At 44.5% G+C, this 26,408-nt stretch overlaps 1 protein-coding gene across 1 annotated transcript in view; it reads right to left on the bottom strand.

Moving 5' to 3' along the window:
- The window catches only part of SEC24D (SEC24 homolog D, COPII component), a 100,834-nt gene that overhangs the window by 21,203 nt on the left and 53,223 nt on the right, over positions 1-26,408 (bottom strand). The window contains exons 9-13 of the mRNA XM_006112609.2: positions 23,894-24,032; positions 21,208-21,323; positions 16,205-16,329; positions 4,479-4,670; positions 3,746-3,839 (exon numbers count right to left, since the gene is read on the bottom strand). Of these exons, the coding sequence (XP_006112671.2) occupies positions 3,746-3,839; positions 4,479-4,670; positions 16,205-16,329; positions 21,208-21,323; positions 23,894-24,032 (666 nt within the window). The remainder of the gene's footprint in view (positions 1-3,745; positions 3,840-4,478; positions 4,671-16,204; positions 16,330-21,207; positions 21,324-23,893; positions 24,033-26,408) is intronic.

Consider the following 26,408-nt stretch of genomic DNA (forward strand, 5'->3'; position numbering starts at 1 on the left):
GAACAGCAGATTCAGCAACAGAACAAGTATCCCTCCTAAACCAGTTCTAATTTAAATGACATTTCTATCCACAAGTGATAAATCCACATTTATTTAATCCTTCATCATTCTGTTAAGACTGCACATTGGAGTGGAAGCCAAAATTATAATGGCCCTTTTTGAGATCTGTTTAGATATTAAAGTTCCTGATTTAAAAAGATGTGTATAACTGCACACCTAAATTATACTTCAATTCCAGTGACTACAGACTATACAGAAGGACCACCTGACTACACAAGCCAAGGGTTATGCTCTTTACAAAAAACAAATCAAGCTTTCAGTAAATTAAGGTGTCAGAGTGTTGAAAAAAGCTGGGAAATTCAAAATTGTGCCTGACAGTCTCACTGACATAAAAGAGCTGCACTCTGAATGAAGAGTTTCAATGTAAACTTTTAAATCCTGTGGTAATAATCTGAAGTTAATGACAAAAGTCCCAATTATTTCTGTGAGGCTTCAATTTCAGACAGGACTGTTCAAGGAAATTTATGTAGTATTTTTTAAGTTTATTTTAAAACAAAACATCTTTTATTGAAGCTAAAGCCAGCGCCTTATTTATCACATTCATATTTATCACATTATTTAATCAGAAAGTACTTTTACTTTAGAAGCTTCAGAGGGGTAGCCGAATTAGTCTGTAACAGGAAAAACTTAAAAACCAACCAATAGTCTAATCGCACCTTAAAAACTAACAAAAAACATTTAGATGTTTTTGTGGGCACAACCCAGATCCAAGAATAAATGGGAAGGGGGGAGGAATTGAGAAAAAGGAGGGGAGGAAGAAAAAAAAAAAAAGAGTCTCTATGGGAAAGAATTAATGGACACAAATCAGATATCCAAAAAGACAATACACAAAAACCACTTGGAGAACACTCCGGTCACCTGAAGAAGTGGGCTGTGCCCACGAAAGCTCATGATACCATCTACATGTTTTGTTAGTCTATAAAGTGCTACCAGACCAGTTGTTTAATCTTCCTGGACACTCATCAATGGATCTCCAAGTCACCTTTTGTTTCAGACCAATTCCACAAGTGAAATACACAGAGACAGTTGGAACTTAACTTCATTCACAAGTTTAATTCTTTTGCAAATGGTATAAACCATTATCTTCCACAAACAAACAAACAATGAAGGTGCTAATGGTTCTTATCAGCCTCTTGTAACTATTTGAACTATCTACTTACTGTCTCTCTTTTTTTCCCTTCTCCCCCTCCATCTCTCCCCTTCCTTTATTTATTCTTGGATCTGGACTTCTCACACTCCCCCCCCCCATTTGAAAAAGTGGGTTGTGCCCACGAAAGCTCATGATACCATCTACATGTTTTGTTAGTCTTTAAGGTTCTACTAGACTATTTGTTTTTTTTTTAAGTTGTTCCTGTTGCAGACTAACTTGCCCACCCCTCAGAAGCTTCTAAAGTAAAAGTACTTTCTGATTAAATAATATTTGTTGGTTTTTTTTAAGTTTTTTAGAGTTGCTTTTGGTTAAAGCTGCTGTGAATTGAAAATATGCTAGGCAGTTTTAAAATACGTTTTGGGCTATAATTTATCTCCACCAGCAGGAATTTAATCTGTTTTTTTCCTTCCAGACTGGATTTGTTCTCTTGTTAATATGCCCATAGAATGTTCATTGTATACATTAACTATCCTTATGAAGAGCAGTTACTGTTCAGTAACTTCTTCACAGGTTAATATCAGGACTATTTCACTTTTTTTCTGCAAACATCGGAGGACATTACAACTTATATAGTTCTGACTGGCAATTTCACTCTTTAAAAACCCAAAGTAAATACAGTTAGAAAAAGGACCTGAGAGAATAGATTAAATGAATGAATCTTATGCACACACAAGCACTGTGATGAAACAAGCTATTAAATTAATAGCTCCAGAAGGCTTAGGAAACAATCTTCTTTTTTAGCGCAACAAGGTGTCAACTGGGGGTTTGTGCTTTTTTGGTAAAATGTTTCACAAATAGACTGATCTCACTGGTGCTGCTTTGTTCCTGCAAAAGCTACAGCACAGCCTGGTGGCTTTCTTTTAATTGCCAAATGTTAGCACTAGGCACATGGGAAAATATTGAAGATGCACCGAGTCCAGTGTACTTCGCCTTTAGCTGTTCACTAAGGGGAAAATCTGGCTCTGTCCTGCACAGCCCTGGCAGTGTCCTGTTAAGTGGAACTAATGCAGTTCAGTATACAAAGAAGAGTAAGTTTGGGGCTGGAGTCAGGGCAGGGCTGAAGGTCCCACTGCAGCACTGATTCTTCTTATTTCCTGTATATACAAAGGTAAGGGGGCTAAGTGCCCAGTGCATATTATTTAAGTTACTGAGGTTAAATAACCACCAACAGCTGCTTCACCACCTGATCCCTTTCTCATCCCAAGCATCCAGTCTATGAGATTGAGTGCTAGGGTCAGCATTTGTGTCTCAGTGAGTAAAAACTGGATAACAGATATTAAAATGGAAACACTGACACAAACTTCAGTAGAGTGGCTCCAACGTGCTGCTAGAATACCCTCTTTAGCTGGGGAGGTGGTCAGATTGGCCAGCAGGGAATCAGAGATGTCCACCACAGGTGAGGTAGGGAGCAGTGTTTCCTCTAAGGTGGCAACAGCACAGCTTCACAGGTGATTAATCAGCCTCCCCTAGTCAGAGGCTCAGGGCTCAGTGCACATAGATGAAGCAAAATGCAGGACAATGTAGCACTTAGATGATTGGGTGGGGCTGATTAATCATCTGTGAAGTTGTGCTGCAGCCCAGCTTAGCAGGAACACTGGTAGAGAGGGAAGGCAGGGATTCTCTGCTTAGCTACTAGCAGGGTAAAAGAGGCAAGGCCAGCTCACTGGCTGCAGTGTTCCCTGAAACCATCTATTTAAGCTAAGCCCAGGCTTTTCCAAAGCCTCTTGTTCAAAACTCTCCAGTTAGCTGCCCTGCCCCCTCTCCCTTTATTTATAGTTCTGCCTCTTCTCATTATGGACTAACTGTTTGCTTGTTTTACGGATCAGGAAGGATTTTGTTTTTCACTAGGCCAAACTGGCTTGTAGTTCAGTGGGCTGTTTCTGTTCACCTTTCTTGCAGCCTCCTGATGGCACATCTGAGTTAGAAACAGTGGGATTCATGGTTCATCTCACACTGTGACTCATCACAACTTTCAGCTGTTGTCCAGTGTGGGTAAAAGCTAACAGGGCCAGCGCCCAGAGCTAAATGAGCCTTGAGAATGGGCATTCGGACCTAGTGCTCAGAGAGGAGGAATCTAAAGATTATGTGGACAGACGTTCCCCACACCCAGCCCTGTGGGTTACTCCACCACCCTTATAGGATAGGTGAGGGAGTCTCAAAACTGAGCTGAGTCCTCAAGATACACTGGGATGGGTCTACCTGAGTTGTTTGGTTTGTGGTAAAAGTCCTCTAATTTTCACTGGACCCATTTAAATACCGGATACATGAGAACCAGGGTGGGAAATATAATTTCCCTCCCCAAAGTATAATTAATAAAGCTGTGGTCTGTTCTTGAAATTCATCCCAGATGTCTTGTCAGTCATTCACTTGCTTGTCCTGGTCAACAATGGAATCTAAGTTCTGGAAACTATCAGTGATTTCATCTGGTTTCCTGCTGTAATTTATGGGAGAATTTGGCATAATTATTAGCAAACTGAATTTTCATAGCTTATCCGAATAAAGACTTTGTTCTCACACAGAGAGGAACATCCTAACCTTTAGTGCTTCCATGCCAGCCTGGATAACAGGAGCAAAGACAGTCTCACTCTCATTAGTGTCTGCAAACATCTCTGGAATCTGGTCCAACAAACTATGAGAGAGAAAAAGGATCAGTGTTTCAGCTGGTTAGAATACTTGTGTTAATACCTCAAAATCTGCAATATACCAGTCTCTGTCACACAAGAACTTGCTTCCCATGAAAATAAAAATCAAAGGAATTTTTCATAACACAAATTTTTCACAATTTTATAACACAAGCACTATAAAGCTGTCAGAATTTTAAATTTTACAATTTACAGTTAAAAATGTAATGATAAAACTGACTATTATCAAGTCACACACGACACAAATAAAAATATGGCCGGCTTGTAGCATGCATGTCAGTGGAGTGAAATGCATGTAGTATACTAAACAATGCTCAAAACTCTTCTCCAATTCTTCTTCTGTCCCATATAGGGGGTAAATTTTGCCTTCAATCTCAACTTTAAGAAGTCTAGCCAATAGCCATTTTCTGTGTTTTGGAACAGGAAAAATAGGTTACGGCTTTCTAAATGCATGCTCACCTCTAACACTTTCAGATAAAAACAAATACAGAATATAATAATTACATTTATTCAAGCTAATCAAAATCCAAGATTTCTGGCTGATTTTTAGAAAGGATCATGATTTGCTATAAGTCATAATAAAGAGTATTCAATTCATATACAAATATGAAACATTAGTTCTTTACTTGTTCACAACTGATCGTGATTCCTGAAAGTTGACAAGAAAACCATCCAGCAAAGGAACAAAGACTTCTCCAACATCCGATACTACCATCATCTGAGGTTGTGCTAAGTTGCTTTTTATGTTAAAGAAATGAAGAACCTTGTTATAAGTGACAAAGCCAACTCGAATAGCCGATGTCTCTTCTTGCTCTTCTCTGTGAGAAAAATACAAAACAGAACTGGAAATAATTTTGAAACATGTACTTCGCAACCATAAAATGTTCTTTGAATTGCAAGATGCTGTCAGATAACATCCGTAGAACAATCATCATCAAGATGAAATGTCCCAATCTTAGCTTCAGTGCCAGTTAATAAAAATCTAATTAAATTAATTAATATAAACTTTGTTAGGATTGGGAGCACTAGGAGCAAGTGAGTTGTGAGGGAGTTTATTTGGTTTGGTTTTGCTTGTGTATGGTCCTCAACTGATTTTTCTGTGGGTCAGTGGCTCTTGATCAAAAAAAGGTTCCCCATTGCTGGTATAAGTTGTTCAATATTGCTTGTTTCTGGCTATGTTTGCTCCTGTCAGGTCAACAATGGATAGGGGACTGCCATACTGCATATCCCACAGCTGTTGTTCTTGCAGGAACTTTGCAAATAGGTTCAGCCTTTATTCTAATTAAGACAGTGCCTCTACAGCTCCCTGGGCAGCAATATTATTACTACTGCTGGTCAGAAAATGTGTCTGATTCTTTTCCCTCATAAAAACACAATAACGTTACTTAAAAAGAAGCCCTTGGAATTACCAAGGTTCAATTCCTAATTCAGCCATCCGCACAGTGCGGCCGTCTAGACAAAGAAAGCCTTTGTCGACCACTCGGGTATGCCTCGTGAAATGAGGTTTACCGGAGCAGTTGACAAAGGCTTCCTTTGTCTAGATGGCCGCACTGTGCCAGACCAGCTGATCGTTAGAACAGCATGGCGGCCATGTTTATTTTAATGAAGCTGGGATTACTTAAATCCCCGCTTCTTTGACTATGCCGAGTAAACTAATTTACATGGCTCCGTCGACAGAGCCATGTGTCTAGACATAGCCTAATAGCTGTGGGATTGCTGCTCCCTCATCTGTTGTGGTTAAATGGGCCAGGCTCACAGCTACCCTCACTCTCTTGTCCGGTTGCTTAGACAAGACAGCAGAAGACTGGAGGCATTTCACATACATTGTGAACAGCCACTGATGGGCATTTTTTATGGTTTGAATGTTATCAGTAATAAGTATGTAAAATTGAGAACTGGCCTTGAGAGGATTGATACCAGCTGGAACTTGTTGGTCATACAGTCTGCCTCAGAGATTAAGTGCCTGCACACTGAGCCCTGAGGTCAGGACTTAAGTCAGGAGGAAACACTGCCCTGCCATGAACAAGTGGTGGCCTTCTGGTCAGCCATGATGAATCTGGCTGTACCAGATCAGTAATAACTTTGTGGAGCTTTTAAATGCCTGAAATCAAGCCATACAATGTGGCAATGGACATTCAGCACTATGGACCCATGCTGCCAAACATGTTGCGGTTGTTAGGCCTCAGGAACACTGAAAGATTCATGGAACTTTCAAGCAAGCCTGAGTTGTTTTAAGGCTTTCCATGAGAAACAAGTAAAATCCCCCACTTCCAGACTCAAACTTTCATCTGTGCTGGTCTGATATTGTGGATTAATTTTAACATGAAATGTAAAGTAAAATGTGTGTGTATATGCTTGCATATCCCTTTCCACACTGAACAAGTATTGCCTCTAGGTCAGGTCTGTTTTGAAAGCACAGATTACAATGAGATCATAGATTACAGAAACTTTGATTGATATATATCAATATCACACATAAATACATTTTATCTCATTTATATAAGCCAAAAACCTCTCCTTAAGTAGATGTTGGCGGACTAATTGCCAGTTCATGCCAAGGTCTCCGTTCTCAGCAGGACACTGACAGACACGTAACCGGAATCTGGCTCATTTATGGTTTAATACAATATTAATAGAACAGCATGGGTGCCAGGCATTATAAGCAGGGGGAGCCTGCCCATCCCCCCGGACAGTGTGTTTCTTACAGGGAGTCGGGGTTGGCTGCATTGCCTGCCCAGTGCTCTGGTGCCCAGAGCCCAGGGGTTTTGGGTGCAGTGGCCGCACCATCCAGGAGCTAAGTGGGTGCTGAAGATGTGGCACACTATGGCTGGGCTTTGCCTCCCTGCCCCCAGATGAGCAGTGCTGGGGTCATGGGCACCAGTAGGTGTCCTTTGGGCTCCTGCAGGGGTGGGGAGGGTGTGACGGCGCGTTGGGGTCCCCCGTCTCCTGCACCCCGAAATGGCACAAACAGACTGCACCAGCCGGTGGAATAGAGGAAGTTTATTGCCTCTCCAGGATACAGCACAGCACAGATGTAATCTGGTCACAGAGCTGGGCTAGGATGCCTCAGGCCCCCTTGAGTTGGGGGGAGACTGGGCCCCTAAACTCCAGCTCCTCTCCCTAGGCTGTCTCCTCCATCCTCACAGACCGCCAGCAACCAACTAACTAAATTCCCTTCCAGCCCTGCCCCCCAGCCAGGGCAGCATCCACCTTCCTTTGTTCCTCTCCATGGGGGGTGTCTGGCCACTGGTTCAACAAGTTTGGCGTTACCTTGGCCTAGTGAGGTTTTCCCTGCTGGGTCTTGCTCCAGACAGCAGGGGTCACCACAGCCCAGCAAGTACCCCCACTACGTCACAGTTCTCCCCCCTCCGAGAGCGAACTGAGCAGGGTCACTCCGCTCGTGACCTAGGGAAGTTCGGGTCCTCTGCGTGGGAACCCGCCCTGGGGACATGGGTGCTCCCCTGGACTCGGGCCGGCCGTGGCGAGGCCCCACATGAGCTGGCTCCCCTCTGTCCACTCGCCGCCCCGCTCCAGGGCGACTGGCACAGGCCTGTCCTCGGGGGTCACACCCACCCTTCCGCTGGCCTTGATCTCTGGCCAGGGTCTCTCGGGCCGAGGCCATGAGCCCAGTGAGCCTTCTCTGGACAGCCAGGGCAGCTTCCACCCCCGATGCTCCATCCAGGGAGGTCTTCCCCTCCCATAACTCTCTCAGCAAGCCCAGAGGGTCCTCTATTTGGGGTAGAGACCCCCAAGCCGCTTTCCTCCTGTCTTGGGCCTTCCCGCCCCTCTGGCAGGAGTCACAGGACCGGCAGTACCGCTGCACGGCTGTAAAGATTCCCGGCCAATAGAAGTGCTGGAGCAGCCTCAGCCGGGTGCTCCGGATCCCCCGGTGGCCCCCAACGGGGACGTCGTGGGCCAAATACAGCAGCTTGAGGCGATACTTTCGGGGGACGACCAGCTGCCGCTGGACCCTCCATGCCCTCACCTTCCTGGGGGGAAGCCATTCACGGACCAGGAGTCCACGCTCCTGCAGGAATCTCTCCTGGCCACCTCTCCCCCGGGGCTGAGCTGCACGGAGGCCAGCCTGGTCCCTCAGCCTCTGCAAGGAGGGGTCTGCCTGCACCTCAGCCTGGAATTCAGCTGCTGAGGCAGGGATCGGGACCTGTCCCCCACCTCTGCCTAGGTCCGGAGTCCCAGCCTGGCTGGACCCCGTGTCCACTGGGATGGGACCCTGAGGGCGCTGCCAGGAGTCCTTCCCTGGACCCACGTTGTCAGCCCCCCGCTGGCTCTGGGTGGTGACTAGAGCCCGCTGGGAGTCATGGGGCCACTCCTCTAGGTCATTCCCCATCAGCACCTCGGTGGGCAAGTGCGGGTGCACCCCCACTTCCTTGGCCCCCCATTTCAGATGCACCCTGGCTACAGGCACCTTAAACGGGGACCCATCTATGCCCTTCAGGGTCAGCTGCGTGTGGGGTAGTATCCGCTCTGGGGCCACTATATCGGATCGGGCCAGAGTCACCTCCGCCCCCGTGTCCCAGAAGCCCGTCACCTTCCTACCATCCACCTCCAGGGGTATGAGGCACTCGCTCCGCAGGGGCCGCCCTGCCCCCACCCGGTACACGGAGAGATCCGCCTCCCGAGGGTCAGACCTCCCAGGGGAGGTGCACTGAGCATCCTTCCCCCCACTCTGAGCTGAGGTTTGCCGGCCAGCCCCTGCCTCTGGGGCAGCCTGCCCTTCCTCTCGCCCCAGCCAGTTAACCCTGGAAAGTCCCCGGTCCTGGGACCTGGTGCACTGAGCCCTCTTGTGGCCTTTTTGCCCACAGCACTGGCAAGTTAGGCTTTGGGCTGTCTCTGTCCAGGGCCTGGCTGGTTCTCTGGGGTATCGATGACTGGTCCTGGTCCCTGGGGCTCGCCTCGGAGGTGTCTCTCTCCGTTGCTCCGCCGGGAACCGGTCTCTGCGCGATTCTCCTTCTCTCCGGGACTCCCGTTCACCCCCGGACCGGCTCTCCGTGAACTCATCTGCCAGCCTCCCGGCCTCCTGGGGGTTCTCTGGTCTCCGGTCCTTGAGCCACAGCCTCAGTTTGGGTGGGCACGCTTCATAGAACTGCTCCATCATGACCAGCTTGAGCAGCTCCTCTGCAGTCTGGGCTCCGACTCCAGACACCCACTTGCGGCAGTATTGCGCCAGGCGGGAGGCCAGATCCACATAGGTCTCCCGTGGCCCTTTCTGTACCCCCCGGAACTTCTTCCTGTACATCTCGGGGGTCAGCCCGAACTTGTGCAGCAGGGCCTCCTTGACTCGGTTGTAATCCCCTGGCTGTAGGTCCTCCAGCTGACTGAGCACTCCGGCCGCCTCCTGGCTCAGTGCAGGGATGAGCTCCTGCAGCCAGTCAGCTGGGGGAACCCGTTGCAGTCCACAGGCCCTCTCAAAGGCACTGAGGAACCCGTCTATGTCACCCATGTCCTTCAATTGGGCCACCACGAGCCTCTCCAAGCGCCTGGCAGTCCCGGGACCCTGGGGCCCATCCGCACTTGGCGCAGCCGGTGCCCCGCCGGTTCTCCGCTCTGCCATGGCCAGCTCATGCTGCCGCTGCCTCTCTCGATCTTGGCACTCCTTCTCTCGGTCCTGGCGGTCCCTCTCTCGGTCCTCTACTTCCAATTCCTTGATCCGCAGCTGGATCTCCAGCCGCCGTAGCTCCGCTGGGCTGGCCCCTGCCCTAGATGGGCTGCAGCTTGCTGGCCTCCTGGGGGAAGCTGTCTCATCTCTCCGGTGGGTTCCAGCACTCCTCCCCCTCTCTGAGCCTGACACACTCTCAGGGGGGGTCTGGCTGCTTCCCCTGGGGACAAGATCCTGGCCCTGTGGCTGGTCATTATCTTCCAGCTGGGCAATCAGCTGGGCCTTGGCTGCTTTCCGCACAGGCAAGCCCCTCTCTTTGCACAGCCCCACCAGCTCTGCCTTCAAGAGTGGGGCGTAGGCCATCTGCCCGCTGGTCCCCTTAGTGCAGACTCACCAGTCTAGTGCTGCAGCGCCCCACGATTCCCAGGAACCGCTTCGCTCTGTCTCCAGCATGCCTGGCTCCAGGGCTCTTGCTTCTAGGGCGCCTTGTCGCTCGCCGCTGGAAGCTCCATCCACGGGGTGCAGTGCATCCCACTTCTGACACCAGTGTGACGGCGCGTTGGGTTCCCCCGTCTCCTGCACCCCGAAATGGCACAAACAGACTGCACCAGCCGGTGGAATAGACGAAGTTTATTGCCTCTCCAGGATACAGCACAGCACAGATGTAATCTGGTCACAGAGCTGGGCTAGGATGCCTCAGGCCCCCTTGAGTTGGGGGGAGACTGGGCCCCTAAACTCCAGCTCCTCTCCCTAGGCTGTCTCCTCCATCCTCACAGACAGCCAGCCACCAACTAACTAAATTCCCTTCCAGCTCTGCCCCCCAGCCAGGGCAGCATCCACCTTCCTTTGTTCCTCTCCATGGGGGGTGTCTGGCCACTGGTTCAACAAGTTTGGCGTTACCTTGGCCTAGTGAGGTTTTCCCTGCTGGGTCTTGCTCCAGACAGCAGGGGTCACCACAGCCCAGCAAGTACCCCCACTACGTCACAGAGGGTCAAAGAGGGGGTCACATGGGAGGGGATGGGGGCTAGCCTCCCCGGCAGCAGAGTCATCGGCCACTCATAGAGTCAGGATTTGATCCTGGTTGTCCACAGTTGACTATTTTTAGAAAACCTGAGGAAATTTGGTATGCACTTCCTCTTACCCTAACTTAAAGCCAAGTCGGGTTTGGTTGTGCCAGGAAAACGGGATGTGCCTGGAATTCAACTGTTTTCCATGACATAGAAAGGGTGATCGGAGGGATGTGGTACTGTAGTCACCACTGGGGGCAGCGAGCGCAGGGGATAACTGTACTGCATAGTGACCACTGGAGGCTGCTGCACAAGGAAGGAAATGGCCGGCAGGAGCCGGGGCTCACCATCTTGCTGGCACCAGCTCAGGTAACTGGCCACCTACTCCAAACCCCTCTCCCACAGTTCTTGGCCCCATTGCTCCCTGGGCCTGGATGTGAAAGGGGGTAGGGAGAGACAGGGCTGCACTGTCTGGCCCCGCTGCCATGTCCCCTCTCAAAGCAGCACCAGGCCCAGACAGTGCAGCCCTGTCTCCCCCCACTCCGCTTCACATCCAGGCCCAGGGAGTGCCACTGGGAGGCCTCCATGTGTCTCCCCCACCCACTCCCCTGTGTCAGGCTGGGCCCGAACAATGCCAAGTCTAGTCATAAAATAACATAAATAACACTATGCCTGGAACAACTGTAAAAATGACAGTGTTTAAATAAAATGCCCTCTTATCTTACTACAGAAATATTTTCTTTGCAAATCAGCTGCTACTCCAAGTGGACCATTATGCATTTTTTTCTGCTGGCATAACCCCACTGATTTCAGTGGAGTCATCCCAGCAGAAACCATCGCCCATAAGCTAACCTTTGGCTGAGCCCCTGCTTATAACTCTGGACATCCAGTACTCAAATGCAGTGGGAGAAGATGAAATAAAAACAGGATTTTATTACAATTTCTACTTTGTTGAGGGTCAAGCAATAAAGAGAAAATAGCTACATAGAAGACATGGTATTTCCTATCAGACTTAGCTGTTTTCAAGATAATGCTAAAAATCACTCACCCGTGGTGATTCACAGGGTTAACTTAAAATGTAAAAACACTCATTTTTCTTGTCCGCAATCTGTAATGTTCTACATGAACACAAGAATTAATCTGCCGTTCTTGGCTCATGGGAACACAGCTGGACCATAAAAGGATTACTTTGATCAAAAATGAATCAATGGCCTATATTTCCTGTGCTACATTATGACATATTTGGAATAACTTCACAAACTGCACCTAGATAAATGAATCACATCCAAAGGGAAGGTTTTAATTCTCCCCTGCCACTCAGACACTATTATTGTGTTACTGATGTAACCACCAGGAAGGCTTTTCCAACATTCAATATCTCACTGAGGCCAAGGAATTGATAACAATCTGCAATTAAATGTTCCTTTACTGTGTTGAAAAGAGATGCACGCATTTAGCTAATCAAAACACCCTAAAGCAACATGCCTCTTGGGCAGTTCTATAAGAGGACACACTTCAACTATCACTTCAACTGTGAATTTTGCAGTTTCTTCTCTCATAATACTAATGATTAGTCATGGATGTGGAAGCAGGCAGCATGAGCTAACAGGGCTCACACAGGACACAGTTTTCTTTAGCGCTTTACTGTTCGGAGTTTAATTCCTAATTTTAATTTTAATTAATTTTATATTTTAAAATAGTTTTAAGGCAGTCCACCTAAGCCATGGATTTTGATACCTAATTTTAATACCTAATTTTCAGAGTCTGATTTTGAAAGGCATTGGGCACCCACGAGTCCCAGAGACATCAGTGCCTAAATACGCGTTTTTGAGACTGGCAACTAAATTTAAACATTTTAGCCACACAGTTTTAAGCAAATAGGGGAAAAACAGGCCAAGAAAAGGCTTTAGAAAACTCTAATGACTTTTCTGAGACTTGGCATAACCTAGCCCGGGGGTTGGTAATAATTTTTGACTGGGGGTAACTTCAGAAATTTTTGAAGTGGCCTATGGCCACCCCAGAAGGGGTAGAGCCTCAGGCAGAAGGGGCAGGGCAGGACACTTCCATACTTGCACACCCACAGACCCTGACTGGTCTGGAGTGAGGGAGGACTCAAAGTCTTCCCCCTTCCAGAGAGAACTGCCAGCTGCTCTGAACAGTGCCCCTGGCAGTGAGAGAAGACATTATGTGCTCCTCCCTGCTGCCCCAGATAAATCAGAGCTTGGGGAGGTGGAGCAAGTGAAGTCTCTGGCTCCCTGCCCCCGCCCTGCAAGGGAGCTCCAGCTGAGCAGCAGCTGGCAGTTGACTTTACTGCCGAGCCCCTTGCAGGGCAGAAGGAGACTTCATGCACTTGCCCCACCCCCCAAGCCCAAATTGGCTTCAGGGCAGGGAAAGCACACAAAGTCTCTTCCCACCCTGCCCCGTGCAGTGCTTAGAAGCACCACGTCCCTCGCAGGGCAGGAGGAGGCTTTGCGTGCTACCCCAACCCACGGCCAATCAGGGCTTGTGGTCGGGGGGGAGGGAGGGAGAAGAGTGCAAAGTCTCCTCCTGCCCTGCCAGGATGGGTGATGCTTCTAAGCACCGCACACTCCTTGCAGGGCAAGAGGAGACTCTGCGCACTTCCCTCTGCCCCAGGCACTGATTTGCCTGGGGGTGAGAGAGTGGCAGAGCCTCCATAGGCTGGATCAACTCGCTTGGTGGGCCAGATTCAGCCCGCGGAGGCTCTTTTGCCCTCTCCTGACCTAGCCCCAGATCCTTCAAGGACATTTAGGAGCCTTTGATGATCTGTCCTCACTCCTTACCAACTGCAGTCTGCACTTGCCCTTTCTCCTGCTTATTAGGGGAGTGAAAATTAATATTATGGACGATTAACTGGCAGAGGCTGGAGCAGCTCCCCTGCCCAATGCAAGCAAGCGACTGCTCCAGCCCGGAGGAGCCTACTGGAGGCCTGGCCAGGAGCACAGAGTGCTCCAAGTTGGCCAGAGCAGTCCCCACCCGCCCCCATTAAGCAGTTAACTGATTAAACAGGATTTTATATCCCTACTGCCTATCAGTGAGCCATTTCCATAGGACTGCCTGGCATAAGATCTTAGTGTCAATTGCGCTGAGGAGACAACCAAACCTTGTCCCCAAGGGATACGTTGCCAGAGGCATGGGCACTAGGGATGTTAAATATCAGTTAACTGAATAGTCGATTAACCTCTTGAATTCTTCGATTAGTCAATTATTCTATAGTCCCTGGGGATGGGGCCAACAGCCAGTGAGCTCTGGGCCCACTCCCAAGGACCCCCTGCTACTCCTGTATCAGAGGCTAATTCTACACTGCGGGGAAAAGTCAGAAAATGATATGCAAATTGCAAACCACAAATTGCGTATCTTTTTCTGCTTTTCTTCCAAAAGAGGCTTTTCTGACATTTGGCCCATCTACACAGGGCCAAATGTCAGAAAAAAAACCCCCACTTTCAGAACATCGTTTCTTCCTCATAGAACGAGGTTTACAGGGATGCCAAAAAGACACGTCTGCTTTTCCGAAATATTTTGTATCCCGGAAAAGCTCTACAGTGTAAACATATCCAGAGGCAGAAGCGGGGGCTGGCAGGCACAAGCTGGTCCGCGAGGGGAGACAGTTTAAAAACGAGCTCCTATCATGGACTGGCTGCCTGTCGCCCCGTGCTGCTGCCTCTGATCCAGAGGCACAGGGTGGCAGCAGCCCCTGTCCAGGTGAGGGGCTCAGTTCCCAGACCTGGCATGAGCTAAAACTGAACCGAGCTACCTGCCCGCATGGCTCCTAATACACTTTTAATGCAGAGCAGCAGCAGGATAAGAACATAAGAATAGCCATACTGAGTCAGACCAGCAGTCCATCTAACGCAGTATCCTATCTGCCAACGGTGGCCAATACCAGATGCCCCAGAGTGAGGGAACACAATAAGTAATCCTGATGTCATCCCTACCCATTTCCCGATAAAGGCTAGGGATACCATTCCTACGCATCCTGGCTAGTGGCCATTGATAGACCTAACCTCCATGAATCTATCTAGCTCTTTTTTAAACCCTGTTAAAGTCCTAGCCTTCACCACATCCTCTGGCAAGGAGTTCCATAGGTTGACTATGCGCTGAGTGAAGAAAAACTTCCTTTTGTTTGTTTTAAACCGGCTGCCTATTAATTTCATTTGATGACCCCGAGTTCTTATATTGTGGGAATAAGTAAATAACATTTCCTTCTTCATTTTTTTCCCCACACTAGTCATGATTGGGGTAGGTCCCGGAACTGGCACGAGCCCGAAGTAAGCTGGGCTGCTGGCCAGCTTGCTAAAAAATTCACTGACAGGTGGGCAGAGGGAGAGGGGATGTGTGTAGTCTATAGCATTAACCTATAGGCTTTTGCTTATCAATTAATTGACTACACTATTACATCCCTAATGGGCACAGAGTTATTTCCCTGTCTGCCAGACTCAGCTTAGGCCTTGCACATGCCATCACAGGATAACAGCAATCCCCTTTCATTACAATAAAGGCAAGTCCTTTAGCATCTCAGAAATGCTTATATTGATAATTTTACTGAGGAGGCGATGCTTACTGTAATTTCATCTCATTTTCTTGCAAAACTTATCTACTGCAGCAGAGGGAAATCTGTGCCATGGAATGAAGGAAAAAAACACCGCATATTTTGTTAGACTGCCTTATATGGATAATGTTAATACTATTTCCCTTAAAGGAGCTAAAAAGTATTCAACAGCAACAAAACAATTTTTGAAGAAAAATTAAGAGCCTGTGTTTCCTTTTTTAATCTAATTACAGAATTTAGGATCTGATTTTGCACTGAGATTAGTTAGGACAGGCCTTTATGACTATACAAAACTCTGTTGGTGACAGGAATTGTGTCTTCTTTGTACTGTACATGTACTTTGTATTAATGTTTTCACGATAGATAATTTTTCTTAACAGTCTTTATTCAAGTCTGCTCACAATCCCTGCTGTGTTAAGTGCTTTTTATTATGACATGTATATTCTTCAACATTTTCAGGCCAAGACCTGTTCTGGTAAAAGGCTTTCCACATTAGAAGCTTTACAAGTGATACCAAACTTGTGTCTATGATATTCTTTTCAACAACATATAAAGTCTTTTTTTGCAGCTTGGGAAAAAAATATTCCTCAAAAGTGCACTATACAGAAATATTTACTAAACAGAGGTGCTGGCATGAGAACTCAAATGGTGGGCTTGAAATGTTTGCTAATAAAAAAAGAGGTATTAAAGAAAAGTAGTGCTATATCTTTTAAAACAGGTTTGAATTTTTAGTTCTGTCAGTTCTGAGAGGGTAGAGATTCTGTGTGTGTTGTTTTTGACTAAAACAGATTTCAATGAATGAAATGACTTTAAGAAGTAAATAGACACAAAGAAAACTCCCAAAGTTCACTGGCATTCAATTGACAGTACTGCTATTGCTCAGTGTTACCAGGGGGAAAAAATTGTAAAACCATAAAAACCAACCAAATCTTGACCTTACACAACCACTTTTTACTCATCACAAGTTAAGCAAGTGTTATTGCCAATCTATTTTAAAACCATCAACTGTGTTAAATATGTAGTCTAGTGTTGTCTGTCAAATACTCTCCTAAAACTTTTATCAGAATTTTGATACTTTCTGCAGCGTTGGGGCGGGGGCGGGGTGTCAACAAGTGAGTTGCTGAGATGTGGAAAATTGTACAAAAACACTGATCTCTTTACCTTGGAAGTGTATCCAGCACAGTCTTCAGCTCATTACATATGAGTTTAACAAGGCCACTCTTTATGTTACTATATGACACATCAATCATGAAGATATAGGCTGGTGGGTTTGGAGGCTTGTTGTTCTATAAAAAAGACACAATCATCAGCCACATACACAGAGCAAAACTAGAAAAAGAGATATGCTACAATCAATAAAATCTACAGACTGCTCAATCAGGCAATCGATTATTTGATGGCTGACACCTTCACAAACTAAGCTAAAAATGATGACCTAATTTTTGAAAAACACCATCTCTTGAATAAAACTTTATTACAGGGCAATAGCTTCCTGCTGGCAAACAACTTCACCTTGACGTTTTATATCAGATGAAGACAAATATGGAAAGTTTTCTGGAAATTTTCAAATATTTTTACATGTCTGGCTCTTAAACCCCTTTTATTTTTCCTTTCCATTTACATTTGTGTAATAGCATTGCACTATAATAATTTTTTCAATTTTCATCATCATTTTCACCAAAACACTGATAATTTATAAGAACAATCAGAATTAAACAAAACAGCTCAATCACCTGCAATACTAATTTGCCAACACATACTTCTTCACTGCCGGTTAAAGTGTATGTTTTGTGCTCTAACAAATTTTGACAACAGCTGAATTTGGAACCAATGAAAGGCCCTCTGTACTTTTAGGAAAAAGCTGATTTTATATAAGATAAATAAAGCATAAGTTCACATCATTTATACGTAAACAAAAGCTATCAATATGTTGGATTGGGACTGATTCTTTTGGGTAAAACTGCTTCCATGTTGTTTCTTGTTTGTACTGTAACAAATAATGAACATACTATACTAAACTACACCAAAAGTTTCTGTGTATAGCATGCATTTATAAAGTTGTTAAAAAGTAGATGAGTAATATCATTCTTATGGTGAGAGAAAAGTTTCAAGCTTACACCTAGCTTTTCTTTGGGTGTGGGAAACATACTGCAAATGGAACAGATTATTTAGCATAAGTAGTTAACACATATTTCAAGACGCCATTCAAAGTGGAGTGGTCCATTAACACCTCTTTAGTCTTCCCAGAAAGGAAGGAAGGAAAGAAAAAAAAAGGTAGTAGCGGTGATGGTGGGGGAAGGTTTGTTAGTGGGTTACAGGTTGTTGTAATAAGCCTTAAATCTATTCCCTATTCAGGCCAAGATTTTTAATGTCTAGCAAAGTTAGGAATTTAAGTTTCCAGGCCCATCTTGTGAAGATGTGGTACAAGTTTCCTTTTGAGGATGAAGACTATGAGGTCAGATATGGAGCGACCGTTTTGCGAACCATGCAACGTATTGGTTTTGCCCTATCTTTTTTCTCAGTTCATGGAAGAGTGTGTAGTGATTGTCTGTTTCACCCTCTTAGCTGTTTTGGGGGCCTTGAGTGGGGATACCACATGCTCTGATAACTGTGTGTAGGAACCACAAAAGGTGTGTCTTTACTGAAGTGGGTTTATCATTATAGCAATGGGGAAGTGTCTTCAGCTTTTGCATCAATTGTTCTGGCAAAGTCTGCTGCAGCTAAGTGCAAGTGTGTGCTGGTCTGTGGGAGGCCTGCTTCTGACAATGAACTTGGAGAGGTTAGGGGATTGTCTGAAGGCCTGTTCAGTTATACCATGCTGCAACCTATGTAAGGTAAGGTAACAACTAAGGTTGTATAATCAGAGGGAGTTTTATTGCCAGACTGAAGCAGGTTCTCTCAGAGTATGTGGGTGGCTCATTCCATGATGCAGTCTGCTTCACTGGTGGACTGTCCTTTTTTGGTGAAGGAGGTTTTAAGGTTTTAAGAGTTTAACGTTCAATGAAATACACTAGTTTGAGCAACCTAGACAGTGAAGTGCTTTATTTACAAATCAAAGACAGCCTGGGCAGCAGCAATGCAATCTTATCTAACCTTTTATCCATACTGTCATGATTATGAGGGTTAGCCAGCAGCCTGGGGATTAAGGGGTTAACTACACCTAGCCAGGTGGAGAGACCAATAACAATGTAGGTGGGACTTTTCAAACTGGGACAAAGGAATTTGGGTTTTTTTTCCTTTCTCCTTTTTTGTCTCAGAGTTCTCTGCAACTACAGAGAGGGACAAGCATGTCTCTCTCTCTCTCTCCAAGACACCATTCTTCATTTTCTGTAAGTAGGGTAAAGTTTAGGCAGTTTCGTTAGGTTTTATTGTTTTAAGGATTGGGTATGGGATCTGAGATCTGGCACTGTTTAAAAGATGTTTTGGCTTTTCTTTGTAACTAAGTTCTAGGCCCATGGAGTTTCTCCATGAGTATATTTTGTTACCTCCCTATCTAGTTATTATGGTTGCAACAGGAATATTGTTGTAATAATAAAAGTTCTTTCTTTTCTTTTTATTAACCTGGCAGTGGTTAATTGTGTGCCTTGATTTTTATTTTAGGGGTAAGATTTCCCAAATGATCTTTCCCCTGATTTCTTTATCAACATTTGGGTGGTGGCAGCGGAAGTTTTATTCCCCAGATCTAGGTTTTTAAGATCTTGGGGGGAAGTTTTATACCAAAGCCTGGTAGATAAGGCTTTGGGGTACACTTGCTGGCCCCCACTTCTGCATTTATCATGCCAGAGTGGGGAAGGAGCCATGACACATACTACAAATGTGATTGCTGGTTCAGCTGTTCTAGCAGAATTCCCTAGTGTAGACATAATGCATGCCAAGTGAAGGCATTATCAGTGTAGTTAAACCACTTCCCTCACACAAACTGGGTAAGCCAATAGAAGCACTCTTCCACCAGAATTATTTTGTCCACCTGGGGGCTTCACCAGCATGAGTATATTGGTTGGGGATATGTTTTCTTTCATACCACTGACATAGCTACAAACAAAGCAACAAACCTTTGCAGTGTAGCCCTGGCTTAACGTTTCACTAAATGTTCTCTAGCTTTGTTCTGAAGGCCCTGCTAGGGGAGACAAAATAGTTCATTTTCCATGACTATTCAGTCTTTAGCTTCCCTACTAAAACTAGCAATAACCATTACTTACAGTCTAGTGCGAAGATGTTTTTGTGTGCTTGTTTTTATCAGGTGGACACCCATCTACTAGGAAATAGCCCAAAGCCCATCAATGTATGCTGTTCCAATGTATGCCATCAGATAAATAGTTCCAGTCATGTGAGTCATAGTGGAAACACAAATCCATACTACATGATAAACTCCATTTTCTCATTACCTAGCCCCTTAATTATAACATTCACATCCCCCATATATTTACCCTAAACTTAAAATTATGGCCCTCATTTTCCCTTCACGTACACTATTGTAAGGCAGGAGTTCTACAGGGAGGAAAATCAGGTCACGTTTTTACAAGCTGTTTTGATTTTAGTATTTGGATCCCACTTAAAAAAATCAAATGTACTTTTATAAATCCCACAGCAGTTTATAAAAAGATCTTGGCTAATTTCTGACATCTATATGAGAGAAATGAAATGTTGTGCTTTTGCCATCTCCACCTAATAGAATAGCAATAATATAAAACAGCTGTTATTTATTAACATTTTCTTTTGCTGTTCATCCTCATCACTTGATAAGCGCAAAGGAAGTGATCCTTCAGTTTGGTCTAAGATTTAGAAAAGAAATAAACTTTACTGACTCAGACCAAAGTTTAAAAAAAAAAAAAAAAGATAAAAAAAGATAAAATGACTCTGTCAGGTTCCCAAGAGACCATAGCTTAATACTTTCAGAGAGACTTTATATTTCTAACAGTTTTATTTTAAAATAAAAACTTGATACAAATCCACATGAATACCCACTTTTGTGAGAAGACAGTTAAAATAGGAGGCTTCTTGACAAAAAGCTATTTATCAGAGCTCTTGAATGAATTAAGCTTTATGACAAGAGCTTTGCATATCAAACTATTATCTGAAGATGCAAGCATCAGAAAGGATCAGATTGTAGACTGGATAACATGCATCTTGAGGATACTTTAGCGCACACTCAATAGACAACATTTATTTTTTAAAGTTTATGGGGCAGCTCTTTAGCTGCCGTAAGTCAGGACAGCTTTGTTGACACTGATGGAAGCTACATCCATTTAGTCGAGCTGAGAGTCCTGCAGTTTAGTCCTAAATTATACATCTGTGGTGCCCAACACACAAGCCACTATCAACATGTGACTATTTGGCCATTTGAGTGTGGCTAGTTCGTTATAGCAGTAACCACTATAATGGCTAATGCTTCAGAACTGGTCGAACACCGTGGTTATAATGGATATCCCTACTTCAGCTCATTTCTGAGCTAAGACCTGATTCAGATCCCAGTGAAGTCAACAAAAAAGTTCCCAACAAATTCAATGATCTTTGGATCAGGCCTCCAGTGAACTAGAAGGTCAGTTAATCAGCTTGCTGAGTTTGTCAAACTTACAACATATAAACAGGCTTACGAAAATCATTTGGCCCGACAAGTGGGTGGATCTAGCCCATGGAGGCCCTGCTGCTCCCCTACCCCCAGGCCAATTAGAGCCTGGGGGCAGGGGAACACACGAAGCCTCCTCCCATACCAGGGGCACGGGCACCCAGGGAGAACGTGAGGAGGGCAAAGGCACTCTCTTACCCCCAGACCAATCATTGTCTGGGGGTAGGGAATTCAGAAGTATCTTGGCCTCATCTCTCCCGCTTGATGCCCCACCTCTTCCCAGGGCCACTTTGAAAATTTCCGAAGTAGCCCCGAGAAAAAAATTAGTGCACACCCGACTTTGGTCCTTCTTCCTTTGGAATTACTAGGAATTTTGTCAGTCTAACAGGAACCATGAACAACCATATTAGTGGGGGAGGAGGAGGAGGTTAGTTTTGGTACATTATTCTGGGAGTTTATCTACAATTTTGAAAATGTTCATTGACTTTAGAGCTTCTGGTACAAAGTAGAAAAGCTTTCATTCCGTTTTAGATACTTAAAGGATTCCATTTGTTTTGACATAAATTCATAAACAACATTCCAAGCTGGAAACACTTACTCTGCAATAATCCAATGTAGCGACAAATTCATATGATCCGAGAGATAACTCTGGTCTTTCATAGTGGTCTGTTCTTCTGCCAACGTGGTCCAGATGTTGAAAAAAGAATGGAGGGACTAAAGAAACAAAGGACAGCAAAACTAATTTTTCTCCTTTTAATAAACACAACTGAACCAAGGCAGCCTCCCATTTCTCAGGGGAGGGCAAATGCTTAGCTGGGAAACAGATTTTATGCCACAACAGCACTGTTTTTTTCAAAGGGTACTTTGTGCATATTGTCAATCATGCGCATGCACTGACTGTCTTTGAAGAACTAAATGTTTTTCCCCCTCACAACACTTGAATCTTTCACACTCATTCTTGTGCAGCTGGGGATAGTATAGGCTGGGAGAAAGGAATCTGTCTTTCCCAGGATGCAGGGACAGTAGAGCTACTTCAGGCTTGTTGCGGTGAACCTGAAGCTGATATAGTCCCAGTGACAAGAGCCAATGGATCTGTGGAGTCAGACTCAGCAGCAGCACCTCTCCACCAGCCAGTCCCATTCCACCTACAAGTTCTGCTGCACAGAAGGTAGCTCTAACAGGGTTTACCAATCTTAGCTTTCTATATAGCAGAACTGAATCTGTTCTACTGTGCCGGGAGCATTCTGCCATTACAGAGAAGAGGCGCAGGGCTTGAGGACTAAAAGCAAATGACAGATTATGCTGCAGGATTCTTGGCAACCTTAAGAAATGAGTCCTAAAAAAATTAAATAATTTCATCTAAACTGCAGGATGGCAAAAACATTTCATGTCTAATTTTTAGAGCAAGAACAGACAGCAACCCTCTGGGGTCTAGCTAGTCCCATCTCCACCAATTACTTCCCTGATAACCTTCACTTAAATGTGTTGCATCTCAGTTTTCCTCATTTTAAAATGGGGATAATGCTTATCTGCCTCGCAGGGGAGTTTTGAGGCTCAATTAAAGGTGACATGTCAAATGCTTTAAGACCCTTGAAGGAAAGGCACTGTAGAAGTACAAAGCATGATTTAATGTGATATTATCATGCAAACATGACAATATTTACACTGTTTATAATGCACACCATATGTGTTTATGAGAATTTAAATTGAACAAACAATGCAAACTTGCCATCTGTTATTCTTTGCCCAAAAGAGTGAGCTTCCAGCCAAAAAAAAAGTTGGCATGAATCTTTAAAGGTTCATGTTTCAGAGTTGAAAAGATTACTGTATTAGGGAAAGTACTATACCACTGTGATCCTGCTGAGGAAATCCAACTTGATACAAACGTCTAGAAAGACTAGTTCTGGCAAGGACTTGGGACCCAGCCAAAAGAAAGAGAACAGTTACTTATGAGTCACATGCAGCACACTTGAACAAATATGGCATGGTATCTTCTGTGAAAACCAAGACTTGTCATAGTAAGATTAATAGGTGATTTAACCATTAAATGTTTGGACACAAACTCCTACGCTGTTCTAAATATTTGTTCTTTGCCAAGCACTTAACGGCATATTTAAATAAATGTATTTTCATTTGAAATTCTAGATAGCAGTTTAGAATAGAGCAAAAACATATCCTGTGTTGACAAAATATTTAAAAAGATAATTTTTGATGGAGCTATAGACTGGATTTCATTATGATGCACATGTATATTTTGTTACAGTAGATTTCTTTTTAATAGTGGTTTTGACCAGAAGGTTTTGGTATTTTTTCCTCAGTAAACTATTTAAAAATAATTCTGATGGAATACTACTGGGTACATCTCACTAATTATTTTCATTTCAGTTGAAGACATTACAAAATATAATTACCGCTATTTCTTCAAAACTGTTCTATTATATTTCCTGAAAACTTTTCACTTTTCTAGTGATGAGAAGGGCTCAATCCTCAGTGAAAATCAGAGCAGTTTTCCCAACTGTAACAGAACCAAGCTGATTTGAAAAAGTTGAGAATCTGACCAATAAATGTTTTCAGATGTATTCAGGCTGACTAGGAATAGAAGATTTGCATCACAGTGAATGCTGTTTCCTGCATTAATGAATGAATAATATATACAAATCTTATTATTATATAGTTTAGAAATGCGTGTCTGTCTGTGAGTCTGTTTGTACAAGAACTCATTCTAAATGGCAAGAGCTAGGACCACTAAATTTGGTATGCAGCTTCCTCTTATCATAACTTAAAGCAAGGTCAGAGTTTGTTTGTGCCAAGACAATGGGATGTGCCTTGAACTAAATTGTTTCTCCAAATGGAAAGGGAGGGGGTCTGTCAGGAGGGAAAGTTATGCTGCAGAATGGCTACTGGGGGCAGCAAGAAGCCAAATATGGGGACCAAGACAGCTAAAACCCTATGGGGCCAGCAGGGGTGGAGAAAGAGACAGCTATCTACTATATATTTCAGAGAGTTTGTTTGTATGTCTGTCCCCCAGCATGGGGGATGCATCCCTCCCACAGCTGTGCCCACTGCAGCAGCCACAGACAAGCACTTCTCATCAGGCCCCAAGCTCCTGTGATGAGAGGGGGCCTTGGTTGTTCTCTCTCCCCAGGGCAGCCTGCATACAGAACACCCTCATCCCCAGCCTTACCCCAACCCAATGATTTAAATGAAGAAAAACAAAAATTATTTGAGTTAAGGACCCAAGCAATGCTGGGTAAATTTTCTAGCAATGTATAAATATCACTTACCATCATTAACACAGTTGCACAGTCCACACTGATACTTTCTTCCCCCTTCAATAAACTGCATGAAAGGGCACATATAGGCTTTGCATCTGTTGCATCTAATTGGCCCAGTCTCCCCATGGTTAACAACATAAAGAGGTGTCTACATAGAACAAAAAATAGAGTTGTAAAAAACATCGCTGAAATACTAAAAACCATCTGGGCAGGTACCAATGCATCTGAACTCTCTTGTTAATTATTGCCTCTATCAGCTAATCACTGTCCAGGATTCACCCAATTTTGAAACATTTAATTTGTTAAGAGCAAGTATTTCATGTACTGCTCAAGAAGGCTGGGGAAGCTACAGAAGAGACTAATTTTCTTCTTGCTGAAATGTGCCATGACAACAGTTTTAGTATCTTTTCTGTAGAGCTTTAGTCAGTTGAAAGGAGAGAAAGCTGCCTTGAACTGCAATTACTCCCATTCAGGGCCCAATTTGTCCATCCTTATTCCCAATAAACCATGTCTTAATAAGCAGTGCTTGACAAATAATACAATCTACTTGCCCGTGGCGAGTAGATTGTAACCCGGAAGAGCCGGGTTCGGGCGATTTGCGCATGCACAGATCACCGAACAGCGTGGCTGGCGAGCGGGGCTCGCTGCGGTTCGGCGAGCCCTGTTAATAAGCATGATCAACTTGACTAACTGCATAATAAGGGATTATTCAGTATAAATATGGAAGGCAGAATTTGCCTCTGAATGCATGCAAATGTTGATATAGGCTTCTATCAGTTATTCTCTGCAAACAATTAACGTGAGACCCCCTCCCTTGAAAAAGCATCTCTATTCAACTATCTCTCTCACGCACATACTTACATCCTTGTCAACCTAACACAGGATTAAAGTTTAGAATGTGTTTAAACGCTTCTCCTGAATCTGATTTCTCCTTAATTTACAATAGTTCACCAACAGCAAAATGGCAGATGAAATTCAGCATTGCTAAATGTAAAGTAACGCACACGGGAAAGCAATCTCAACTATATATACAAAATAATGAGGTCTAAATTAGCTTAGACCTGTCAAGAAAGATTTTGAAGTCATTGTAGCTAGTTCTCTGAACATGTGCTCAATGTGCAGTGGCAATCAAAAAACCTAACAGAATGGTAGGAACCATTACGAATAGCTAGGACGACAAGTAAGTCTCACATCACCATATGAATCCATAGTATGCCCAGACCTTGAATACTGATTGCAGCTCTGCATACCGAACCCTCATTCCCACACTGAATTACTGTTCTGATTGCTCCCTCTCAAAAAAGATATACAAACTTGGGAAAGGTACAGAAAAGGGCAACAAAAATGCTTAGGAGTATAAAACAGCTTCCATATTCAGAGTGAGTAAAAAGCCTGGGGCTGTTGCTACACTTCAAAGGTGGAGGCTTATTGAGTATCGAATAATCAATGCAAATTGCATCAACTATCCAATTAGCCAGTTAATCTAAATTTAACATCCCTACTATGTGAAGAAAGTGAGTAAAGGAAGCATTATGTACCCCATCACGTAACACAAGAACTAGGGGTTACGAGATAAAAGTATCAGGCAGAAGGTTTAAAACAAACCTAAGGAAGCACTTCATACACCACACAGTCAACTTGTGGAATGTGTTGAGAAGGCCAATGGTATAACATGCTTTCAAAAAAAAAAAAATTAGGTAAGTTCATGGGGCCATCAATGGCTACTAACAAAGATGGTCTGGGATATAGCCCCATGCTCTGGGTGTTCCTAAGCCTCTGACTGCCAGATGCTGGGACTAGACAACAGGGGACATATCAGAATATAACTGTCCTGTTCTGTTCATTCCTTCTGAAGGATCTGGCTTTGGCCCCAGTTGGAAGGGTACTGAGCTAGATAGAACAGTCTTGTGTTCTTATGTTCTCCATATGCAATGTTTCTTGTGTGTGTGTTTCAGTTGGCAGGATGGATTTCATCCCCAAATATGTTTGACCAAACAACTATCATTAACATACTTAAAGGAGACAGCAATATTTCCAAGAGTTATAAAATAATTCAAAGTACAAGGATTCAACCTATTTTTTAAAATAAGTTAAGTGTTTGTGAAGTTTACTAAATTGCCAGCTTTCATGATTAGGGATGTTAAAATGCCCTAATCGAAAAGTCGATAGATTTTCTGTCGACTATTCGATTAGTCAACAAGGAAAGGCAGTTGTGGTGCTCAGTCTGGCTCATGCCAATTCACAGCACAATCGTTCCAGCTGCTGCTCTGCATTAAACAGCCCAGGAAAGCCACGCGCAAAGGTGCTAGCTCAGCCCTCTCTGCGGGTCTCTTTTCATTCTGGTCTGATGAATAAGAGAGACCTGCAGAGCAGGGATCGAGCATGTGCCTTCGCGTGCAGCTTCCCTGGGCTGTTTAATGCAGAGCAGCAGCTGGGCATGCGTTTGAAGTCTGCTGAATGAAGAGAGACCCGCAGAGCAGGGACTGACTGAGCGCATTCACACGCCGGCTTCCCTGGGCTTTAC

The sequence above is a fragment of the Pelodiscus sinensis genome, chromosome 5 (genome assembly GCF_049634645.1).
Source record: "Pelodiscus sinensis isolate JC-2024 chromosome 5, ASM4963464v1, whole genome shotgun sequence".
Lineage (NCBI taxonomy): Eukaryota > Metazoa > Chordata > Testudines > Trionychidae > Pelodiscus > Pelodiscus sinensis.